The sequence below is a fragment of the Echinops telfairi genome, unplaced genomic scaffold (genome assembly GCF_000313985.2).
Source record: "Echinops telfairi isolate 266 unplaced genomic scaffold, ASM31398v2 ScPeMD7_7417;HRSCAF=8455, whole genome shotgun sequence".
Classification (NCBI taxonomy): Eukaryota; Metazoa; Chordata; class Mammalia; order Afrosoricida; family Tenrecidae; genus Echinops; species Echinops telfairi.
In genome coordinates, this window is record NW_022111317.1 from 4837740 (window position 1) to 4848646 (window position 10907).

Consider the following 10907-nt stretch of genomic DNA (forward strand, 5'->3'; position numbering starts at 1 on the left):
AGATCGTGTCTGGACCAGTGACGGCATGGTTATCCGTTCGAAACCAGCAGCCTCTCCGCAGGAGAAAGAAGAGGCTTTCTACCCTTGGAAACCCCCAGGAGGCTGTTCCACCCCGTTCTGTAGAGCCACCCAGAGTCCACTTGATGGAGATGAGTTTGGTCGTAGGCCCCGCCCATACAACGCTCCTGACACCTCCCACCCCGCAGTGGCAGACCGGACCCCACTGAGCACGCGTCACGTGTGACCTCTGCACCCCATTCACAGCACCACTCCACTCGGTTCACCGAGGATTCTGGGCTGCCGCCCGTGTTAGTACTCCGCCTCCCAGCCAGGGTGAGAGGGCACCTTCACCTTGTTGCTCTTCAGGCTGACCCAAGCTCCGGAAGCAGGTGGGGGGCCGTGCAACAGTACTGGGCTAAGTTCACTGTCCACCCCTCCCCCCCTCCCCCTCTTAGCCCTCGCCCCCAGAAAACCCACAGTGCATTTTTCATAAATCCTTTAATTGGTGTCTTGGGGCCTGGACGCTGGTTCCAGACTGGGGGTCGAGGGTCTGTCAGAGTGGCTGCTGGGGGGTCTGGGTTCCATCCTTGAGGGTCTCTGAGAAGGTGGCTCCAGTTTCACCCCTACTGACCTGTGACTCCTTCAAGGACACCACACAGATGGAGGCAGCTGGGCGCCACAGCCCCCCACGCCCACCCTCCCTTCTCCCCATGCTCAAGCAAAGCGGGGCTCTATGAGAGAAAAGGCCTAGCTTTGACAGTGGGGGTTCAAATCTCAGCGCCTGTACCGGGGTGCTGTGTGACTTTCCTCCTCCTTATTGGGAAGGGGGCCTCAGGAGCCTTCCTGCCCAGGTGATTCTAAGGAGTCAGGGCGGATGTGCACAGGGCCCAGAACAGGAGCTGGGGGTGACTGCACAGACAGCCACAGAGCTCCAGACGGGCTCTGCTGCGCACCCATGTCCTTTGGCAAGGCCCTGCCTTCCTCCAGTGACGTGAAGACCAGCTGGAGGGCCTAAGGAAGGCCCTGCTGATCCTGGGCTAAGCCCAGCCGTCCAGGAGGAGGAGTGAGGAGTATGGAACAGGGCAGAACTGAGGCTCAGGGCTGATCAGTGTGACTGCCCTTGAGGTTCCCTCAGCCTGGGGTCCCCTTGGATGTCCAGCTCTGAGCCAGGTGGGGAAGGAAGGAGCCTGAAGGGCTCAGGGCACTGCTGTCTGGTCCTCTTTCCCCAGCTTGGCTAGCTCATGGGCGGGCGGACCGACCACTGCCTCACCTGGGTTTTCTGAAGGTTCCCTCGGTGTCTTCCTTTCCGGCCTCAGCCAGCAGTTGCTCCTCATCCAGGCCCAGCGCTGACAGCACCTGGGAGAAGCGCCGGGTCACAGTGAGCCGGGCGTTGGCCTGGAGAGAAGAGCAGATGGTTCCTGCCCTGCATCAGGGTCACCGAGGTCACTGGGGAGCATTCTGGGGTCCCACTCCCCACCTCACCTTCCACCCCACTCGCCTAGGGTGGGGCTCTGTTCTCAGGGGAGGTCACGTGCTTGCTCAGGTACTGGTCTTACCTGCATGGTAGGCCTCACCTGCATGGCCTGCTGGAACAGGTAGGGCCGGGCCTGCACCCTGTGCTGGATGCCCTGCAGCTCTGCCTGGTACTCAGCGAAGCGCTGCCGCTCCTGGCGCCTGTGTGAGAGACGGGCCTCAGGGCGGCTAATCTTCCCCAGACTCTGCAGTCCCATGGGGCCACAACCACCCAGTCTTAGGCCTGCCGCCCACAGTCGGACTCTTCTGCCCTTGCCCCTCATTGACAAAGCCACGTGTCCCCCCATCCTGCCCTCGTTCCTCGTGAGGTCTGCTGGGTAGGCAGTGTTTGCCCGTGGTACTGCTGAGGACCCTGAGCCACAGGGGGGTTGCGGGACTTGTCCAGGACTACTCCGCTGGGAAGCGGAGGGCTTCTAGGCTGTATAGCCAGAGCTCATCCGGCCTCCACCACCCCACCACCAAAAAGGGAGGAGCCAGCACAGACTCCTGAACATGTGCCTGTACAGGCTCCACAGTCCCACGCCCCTGCAGCTCCGGGGAGGAGGCTGTGCTTCTTGGCTGTGTGACTTTGACCTGGGAACTCGCCAGGGTCTCTAGACATTTGGTCCCGACGTCTCCTTTCTGGTGGAGTTGAGTTCCCGGGTGCCACATGTGACCAAAGGTCAGTGGCTTGGACCAGCGGACAGTCCCATGGAAGAAAGGCCTGGCAGCCTGCTTCTGCAAAGATTACAGCCCAGAAACCCCTGGAGGGTGGCTCTACGCTGGAGCCCCTTGGTAGCCACAGGTCACGGGTCACGGAGCATGTCCCACCCTGCCTCTTGATGGGAGCAGACACCAGGTCTTTTCTCGAACCCAGCCGCCAGGTGGGTTCGAACCTCCAACTGACTGGCTGGTGGCCAAGTGCTTAACTCGCTGAACCGCCAGGCCCCCTCATGAGACTTGAGCTCCGTTAGATTTGGGCTGTAATACTTTGAGAAACAAATCAACAGGCCTTTCCTCTGCAGTCCAACTGGTGGTTTTGAACCGCCAGCCTTGGGGTTAGTAGCCAAGAGCACACCCTTTGTGCCCCCCAGGGGCCAGGAACGGAAGTAACTGAACAATGGGGCTTCCCACACCTGGGGGCCTAACAGCCATCTTGAGAAGGCAGGGCATGAGCTGGCCCACTGCCGGCCTTTCCTGAGAAGTCATGCAGTCCTTCCTGCTTGGCACCTTGTGCCACTCTGTTAGGAGTAAGAAGCACCCCTCTTCTCAGAAACCGAGAATGGAGGCTGCCCCTGCCCGGGTCAGGAAGGAAAGGAAGACACATTGCTGTCTGGCCCTCCCCTTCTTGGTGGCAGGGGTCGGCCGGCCGGCTGAGATGCCATTGTGGCCCATAGGGTTCTTGGCTGGCTTTAGGGCATAAACCACCACCTCCCTTCCCAGCCTGCCTTCACTGAGGCTGTCCTGACCCTGCTCAGCATCAAAGCAACACGCTGGACGGCAGGTGGCGGCTGCCCACCAGGCAGCGGCCGGGAACCAAGCCCGGTCTCCACGCAGGTGAGGACCCCCCTCTGAATCATCTCACAGGCCTGCTCGAAGTTGCAGAAAGACTGGCCTGACATCAAGTTTGCTTTCCCCCCCCCAAAAGGAAACACACACTACCATTGAGTCGCTGCCGACTCTCAGCGAGCCTATAGGACGGGATAGAACTGCCCCTGTGGGTCTCTGAGACTGAACACTGGACGAGTAGAAAGCCCCGTCTTTCTCTTGAGCAGCAGCTGCTGGTTTCGAACTGCTGACCTTGCGGATGGCAACCCAACCCATCACCACTGCACCAGGGGCAAATGCGGGCGGTGACTATGCCTGACCGTGAACAGAGGTGTCCCCAGAGCGGGCCCAAGGACTGGTCACTTCTGATAAGCATTTGTCCTGCCCCACTGCAGCGTGACTACAATATGCACCAGCATTTGGCATCAGAGGAGCAGGGTGTAAGGGTGGTAATCGCTCACTGGGGGACCTGGGACCCGCCCCTTCCCCTCCCGGGCATGCGTGTGTGTGCGCGCGCAGGGCAGTCTGTATCGTGAGCTGAAATGCTAAGATGGCTGTGGAGGCTCAACGCTGAGGGAAGGGTCTTGGGTCTCTTCCATCCTGCAATGGCACCCTTTCTCGGGCTCCCTGCCAGCCCCTCCGAGCCCTGGACCCCCTACCTCATCTCCTCCAGCTTGCGCTGGGCAGCCGACGGCCCGTGGCTTCTTCGGGGCGCGTAGGCTGCCAGGCAGCGAGCCACCTGCTGCTTCACCTGCTGCTCCCGGGCGCGCCGCAGGAGGGCCCGCTGCCGCTCCTCCTCCTGCTGCTTCTCCCAGGACTGCAGCAGGCTCCTCGGTGGAGATGGAAGAGGAAGAAGGATGGGGGTGGCCTCGAGGAGGGTCGGGGACGGATAGGGGGAGTATGGGGACCCATGGAGAAGAATTAAGAGCGCCAAGGTCATGGGGATTAGAGCTCCAGCCTGTCCTACAGGGCCACTCACAGTCAGCCTGGCTTCTTCGGTGTGATCAGTCATGAACTTGAAATGGGAACTTCTGCTCACCACACACAGCCTGGCACCCCCCTGGTATGGCCGGCCCCCCCTCCCCAGGCAACCGTCCTCAAGGCCACAGGGGCAGTCTGTCATGTTCTTCTCCGCGACCCGTGTCTGGCAAGAGCTCGGTGGATGCCTACCTGTTGACGGGAAGGTTGGGTGGACGGACCTACAGATGGACGGATCCGTGGGGAAGAGGAGCAGTGGTGACAGGGCAGATGGGTGGACCGACGGCAGCTAGATTGCCCTCACTATCCTTTCCCCAGATCTGATGGCTGGCCCCTTCTTGTCGACCACTTTCCCTGACCGCCTCACCGGGAGTGGCCTCCCAGGTGTGTTCCACGTTCCAACCCACCACAACCTAACACTGCCTGGTCCTGCGCCACCCTCGCCGTCTTTGCTCTGTCCACTGAGGGTCAGTCCGTCTTGCTGCGGGTCCTCCTCTCTAGGTATATGTTTATTCAATAAAAAATAAAACAATCTATGATCTTCACAATGAAACCTTGTAAGCTCCACGAGAGCAGGGTTCTTCACCCAGCTCACTCAGCGTCTCCTTGACCCCTGGCTCAGTGCCTGCTCTACAGAACCCTTACCTGCTGAATCATGGCCAGACAAAGGGACACATGCGTGCCTTCACGTGGCATGGGCTCCATGGAGCACCAGCGGGTGCAGGGTGCAGTGTGGGGTGCCAGGCAGGCTGAGTAAGAAGATCTGGGACCTGCCTGCAGGGAGTCCCCCAACCTGTGCCCAAAGCAAGCAGACAGCACCCCAGTGCGGTGGGACGTGACCCGTGCTGAGACAGCTTCCAGGGAGAGTGTGGGACTTGGGGGTGGAGAGCTACCCAGTGAAGGTGGGAGAAGGGAAGTCCTGGGTGAGGAAGGAGATCATGGGACATTCTAGTCTCTGAGCCAGCTGGCATGGGGGACAAAACATCCAGGCTTTGTCCGAAGGGCTTTGAAGGCAGGAAGGGATCCCAAAGAGAAGGTGGCAGGGGAAGACTTGAGAGGTGTGCTGTGCACGCCACGAGATCCCTGTGGTGTAGGGTCATCGCTGGGTGGCTAACCACAGGTTAACAGTCTCAGCGTGGGGGGGGGGGCGAACGAGGTGGCTGGCTGCTTCCCGAGAGATTACAGCTGCAGAAACCACCGTGCCCTCTGCTCCAGGGCTGACCGAGTTTTCATCCAGCCACCTTGACAGCAGGATAGCACGCTGCCGAATGACTGCTCCCCCTCCCTCACCCGTGACTCCCCATTGCCCGCCTAGGCCGTCCACAGCCACCACTGCTCCCTCGGGTGCTAATCGCCCTTCACCCGCGCAACACCAACCGCTTCCAGCTGGGCCCCTCCGCTGCTTCCTCCCCACTCCCGTCATCCCACGTGGGGCAGTTTGATCTAACAACTGCTGCCCTGGCCTTTCAGAATTTGAGTTTCTCCCCCTGGCCGGTTATTCACTCTGTGTTGCATTCTTCACTAAAATAACAGCGTGATGGGCAGTGAGTGAAATGTGGCTGCATCACCGGACAAGGCCACAGGAGAGACGGATGGTGGGATGGGCACGGTGGTAAATGGGGAGAGGTGGACGAAGGGCTGATGGGCCGCGTGGATGGGAGGGTCGGCGGAACTGTGAGCTCAGTAGCTGGATGGATGAAGGGGAGGTAGGGGATAGGTAGATGAGCAAATGGATGAATCATGGATCAGAGAGATTGGTGGACGGGAGGTGGAAGGATGAGTGGTTGAGTGTCTCTTGGAGAAGTGAGTAGTCACCTTGCACCGCCCCCGCGGCCCTCCCCGCTGCTCCCCCTTACCTGGTGGCTTCCTGTCGTTTGTGGAAGGTGCGATTATGGAGACTGATAGACAGGGACGGCTCAGCATCTCCCAGGGCAGGCGTCTTCCCACTGAGGCTAGCTGCCTGGAGAGCGGCCCGTAACACTTTCCAGGGCTGCTTTTGGGGGCCTAGTCACAGGGGCCAAGTCAGAGACAACCCACTTCCCCAGGGGTTCCCCCACCCCCATCCCCTGGGGCACCAGCCCAGCTCCCTGGTTGCTCTGCCCACAGGCAGCTCCTCACCACAGAGGCCCTTCTCCTCCAGCTCCTGCTGTAACTGCCTGTGCAGCTTCTCCAGGTCCCAGGGCCCCTCCAGCTCCTTGGCCCTTGACCTCCTTCTCTGCTCCCTGCTGAGGCCGCTGGGGCTGGGGCAGTCGCCCTGCTGGTCACCCTTGTTGGAGTTCTCCTCACCAGAATGCCGCCCCTTTCTTTGAGACCGGGCCCTCTTCCTGGGGAAGGCTGGAGGCTCCCCGCCTTCCTCCTCGGCTCCCTCTGCCTCTTCCTGTTCCCAGGCCAGCCCAGTCACGGGGAGCTGGGGCAGCTCCCGGGGGCTCAGCCCCTGCTCGGCCTCCTCAGTGCCCAGGGCTTCAGGCTCAGCCGCCTCCTCACACTCGGGGCCCCATGTCTTTGGGGGCAGCCAGGGACCACGGTCTCGGGGCCGCACCGGCCCCCGGTGCTCCGCTCGGTGGTTCCTGGTCTCCGGCTGTCTGCTCCTCTCCGGGGCCTGTGGCTCGGAGATGCTGGCTGTGGACTTGCGCCTGGACTTGGGCTGCTTCTGGGGGCCCCCTTGGGGCAAGGGCAGGCTTCGGGTACTTGGGGCTGGCTGGGCTCGGGGGCTAGAAGCCACAGGGGAACCCGACCGAAGTGTGGCTTGGCCATCCAAGGTGAAACTCTCCCAGGCCCACTGGAAGGGAAAGGACGACTTCCGAGTAGCAGCAGGGCAGAGGCTGGGAGAGAAGGGGGTGGGGGTCAGGGCCCCTGGTGTCGGCTCTGGGGTGCCAGACACCTCCCCTCCTTCCTTGCCCGCGTCCACAAGCCACTTACTCACTCCTCAGTCTGGGCAGGGCCATGTGTTTGCTTCTGGCCCAGGGGCTGCCAGTCCTTCTTGGCTTTCTGTCCCGCGCTGGGAGGTTTCTGCTGCTGGCTCTGGGGCAGCCCCCTCTCACCACGCCCGAGGGTCCCCTGGGTGGGACCAGAGACGAAACCTAGCTCCGAGCCCCTCTTGGACCTCCCCCAGGGGTGGGGGTGGGGGCTGTCTTCCTGCACAACCCCTGGACCCTGCTGCCCACTAAAACCTCTTCTTGTTGTGTGTGCCAGCAACCCCACGTGACACGCTCAGGAAGATTCTCCTTGGCCAGGGAGCGGTGAGTGGTGAGTACGTGCTCAGCTACTCACCTTAATGGTCAGTGGTTCAAACTCTGCTGCCCTTCGGAAGGGCAGCAGGTGCCCTTCTCTTCCTGCACTTCCTCGCTTCACCACCAGGGGCTCCTATCAAACCAGTGCCTAACGCTAACGGGAAACTGGCCCCCATGCCGTCCAGGGGACCGCTCTCCCCAGCTTGGGCTGGGGACCCCCGCTCCCTTCATGCAGATGAGCAGTCTGAGGCTCTGGAGACGGGAAGGGCATCTGCTTCTGAGCTGGAAGTAGTCACCATTGCTCCAGGCAGCCCCAACAGCAGCACTTCCAGAACGTTCCACAGAGCCCTGGCTGCGCCTCTCCCCCCACAAGGCCTGTTCCTCCTCCCCTGCAAACCGGGTGCAGTCTCCTTGGCCCCGACGGACAGCGAGGCTGAAGGACAGGGTAGAACTTCCCCAGAGGGCGGGTGCCACTCGGTTCCGACTTCTAGAGGCCCCGTGCCCGACAGAGCGAAACGCCGCCTGGCCTGTACCACCCCACAATTGTTCTATTGCGTCCGTCCTAGGTCGTTAGTATTATCGGTGAGTACTCGTTTATATCGTGAAAGGGGCTAGAACAGCAAATCAGTCCACCCAGCAGTAGGCGATCATTTTTAAGCCAGCGGACTGGCCCCCTTCCTCCTGCAGAGAGGTTTGGTGGAGTCAAACCGCCCTTCTTTTGGTTTGCCGCTGTGTGTGTTAACTGCTGGGGCTCCTGCTCCTCCTGCAGGGCTCCTTGAAGTGCAGAAGCCGAGGAGTCCGCCCTCACCTGCATCCCACCTTCGAAGCCTCCCTGGTTCTTATCCCTCCAGCCTCCCTGCCTATCACTTGGCCCAAAGTGCCAGCCTCCCCCTCCTTCCTCCCCCGACCCCCAGCCAGCCTGCCTACAGGCAGTTGGAAATCACCCACTGGGCCTTCCTCACCTGCTCTGCCAGGGGCCTGCCCGACAGAATCTTAAGCAGCCCTGTGACAGACCCTGGAGCCTGAAGCCTTGTGCCCTGCTCTGCCCTCTCTGCCTTGGCCTTGATCGACTGTTGGTGGGTGTTTAGCATATCGGTGTCCTGCCTCCTCCCCTGCCCCCACCTGCCAACCCATGGAACTGACCTCTCTGCCGTCTCTATGGCAACCAGTCTCCAGCATACGCAGGCCAGGGGAGGCCTGTTTGGCCCAGGGGCAGAGGGTGCAGTCGGATGCCCGAGGAGTGGGCCAGGCCTGGCAAGCCCCTGCACTCAATCACATGTTTCCCCATCTGCCTGTCAGGGTGGGGCCATGGGGGTCAGGAAAGAGTCCGGATGTCATAGGAAGATGCCCATGTTGTACCTGGGGGGGGGGGGCTATCTCCCTAAGCACAGGGGCAGGAGAGCAAGAAGTTGAGCACCTTGTCCAGGACAGAGGCGGCAGGCAAGCCTGAGCTCCAGGGGGAATTGCACCATTTCATCCCACGTGTCCTGGCAGCACCAAAAATCCTTGGGGATGTTGAGTTCTTGTGGAAGACCTGGTGATATGTATGAAGTCCAGGGACATGGGATCAACCTGTGGCTCTAGGGACAGACGGGCCAGCTGGGCACCCAGCTCAGCCTCTCACTAGCTCTGTGGCTTTGGGTAAGCCACTTCTCCCCTGTGCAAAACTCATATCATGACTCCATGTCACTGGCTCATTGAGAGGATTCGGTGCGATAAGGAGAGCAGGGTCTGCATCAAGCATCTGTCCACTGTTACTCCTCCTCACTGATCCATAGGGTGTGTGGGGGGTGGGTGGGAGGGGAGGGATTCTGCTAAGAACACAGCAGAAGGGCACAGGTTCCGATGCAGCTGATACCTGGCTCCCTTGATAGCTGCTGGTTGCTGCTTCTCTACCTGTGCTTCCTCGTGGGCAACGTTGGGCTGGTTAGAGCCATGTCTGCTTCCCAGGGCTGCTGCTGCTGCTGCAGTGACGCCAATTCACAGAGCCCTGACGTCACAGGGGAGACATGGTCGGGCCCTGCACTGTCATCACAGGACAGAGATTGACCCACAAGCTATACCAAGGGGTTCAGCTTTGAATGGTGGCGCAGATGGCTCAGGACCATGACACGAGACTGCTATGCGTAGGAGCCAACCTGAAGACCCTTAACAACTGGTACACATAAAATGGTTCAACTCCCCCCCCAATTGGATCATGCTTTTTTTTTTTTTTGGCTCACCAATATTTCATATTCACCTTCCTGTGGCATCACATATAAAGCCACCTCAGTTGTTATCGCCCCTGGATTTTGTAATGCACTGAACCCTTCCTCTGCCGTCACACACACACACAGCTTGCCTATGAAGTCACCGTAGCAGTCAGTGTCCTTGTGGACAGGCGTTTGCACACGCAGCTATTTCCGTCAGGCAAGATCCTATGAGCACGCTTGCTGACTCAATCTACATCCTGTTAGCACCCATCACTAACACACAGTCCCATCCATATGCATGTCCACCCACAATGCGCATTCTAATTTTAACAAATCTTGGTTCCTCTGATAGGTTTGTTCAGCATGTTCCCTGTGTTGATAACTTTCATTTTCTTCTGGAATTGAGAAATTAGCTTATTTTCTGATCTTCATGCACCTCTGTGCTTCGTCTGTCAACGGCCCAGTGGGGTCTTTGCACCTTGTTCCTCTTTCAACCCCGAGGGGAGGAGTCCTGCTGCGACCGTGGGGCCACCTGTTGGCTGGGAAGGAAGAAGTTAAGACCCACCAGCTGCTCCTCAGAAGGAAGACGTAGCGGTCGTCTTTACAGAAGAAATCCGAGGAGGTAATGCTGCTCCATCCTTTGGGGTCACTGAGAGTCACAGTCCACCCGGCGGGCTCTGGGTCGTGGTGTGGAGAGCTGAGTTAAATGAATTCGCAGCATGTAAGAATCGACCATGGATAAGAGGCTGCTTTCTTTTTAGCGCAGCCCCACCTCACCCCCTTCCTCTTTGATCCCCAGCCTTCCTCCGCTTAAAACCAATGCCAGTGGTCATCTTATCATCGTCCACAATAGCCAAAACGTGGGTGCAGCTGTCCACAGAAGAGCAGCTAAACGCAATGTGATCTAGCCACACGACAAGCTATTATTCAGCCATAAGCAAAAAGAGATTGTGATCATGCTACAGCATAGATGAGCCTTGAAAACACTGTGCTGCTGGGGAGGGAGGGAAAGAAGGGGAACTGATGCTAAGGGTTCATTCAGGTCGAAAGAAAATGTTTTGAAAATGATGATGGCAACGTAAGTACAAATGTGCTCGACACAATGGATCTATGGGCTGTTCAAAAGAGCTGTAAGAGCCCCCAATAGAATTATTTTTTAAAAAGAAAACATTAAGATGATTTAATCCTAGCTCTAATCCAAGAACAACTTATTCTTATGACATGGCCCTACTCAATATTTTCCCTCATGAAGAGATCACTGAAGAGCTGGGTGCAGTGTGCGATGGAGACCTTAGACGGTGCCTGGCTATCAGAAAGAATAGAGTCTGGAGTCTTAAAAGCTTGTCTCCATACCAGCAACCATCTCAGTACAGTGTCCACATGGAAAAACATACCAGCCCGTGTGTTCCAAGGATTGTAAGTAACACGCCCAAGACCGGAGGAGGGA

The 10907-nt window shown here is 58.9% G+C and overlaps 1 protein-coding gene across 1 annotated transcript; it reads right to left on the reverse strand.

Annotated features, from left to right (window-relative positions):
* Positions 1 to 483: 483 nt before the first annotated feature.
* Positions 484 to 8082, reverse strand: LOC101639583 (testis specific 10 interacting protein). Its single transcript, XM_045297161.1, has 8 exons — positions 8077 to 8082; positions 6962 to 7095; positions 6157 to 6860; positions 5895 to 6042; positions 3720 to 3890; positions 1575 to 1674; positions 1271 to 1395; positions 484 to 640 (listed from the first exon to the last, which is right to left on the reverse strand). Exons 1-8 carry the CDS (start codon positions 8080 to 8082, stop codon positions 499 to 501), a joined length of 1530 nt encoding a protein of 509 aa, XP_045153096.1. The 3' UTR covers positions 484 to 498.
* Between the last annotated feature and the right edge of the window lie 2825 nt (positions 8083 to 10907).

Coding starts and splice junctions, on each gene's coding strand:
- LOC101639583 (XM_045297161.1), bottom strand. Junction 3,891..5,894: donor AAACGACAGGAAGCCACCAG/GTAAGGGGGAGC, acceptor ATCTCCACCGAG/GAGCCTGCTGCAGTCCTGGG. Junction 1,396..1,574: donor TGTTCCAGCAGGCCATGCAG/GTGAGGCCTACC, acceptor TCTTCTCTCCAG/GCCAACGCCCGGCTCACTGT.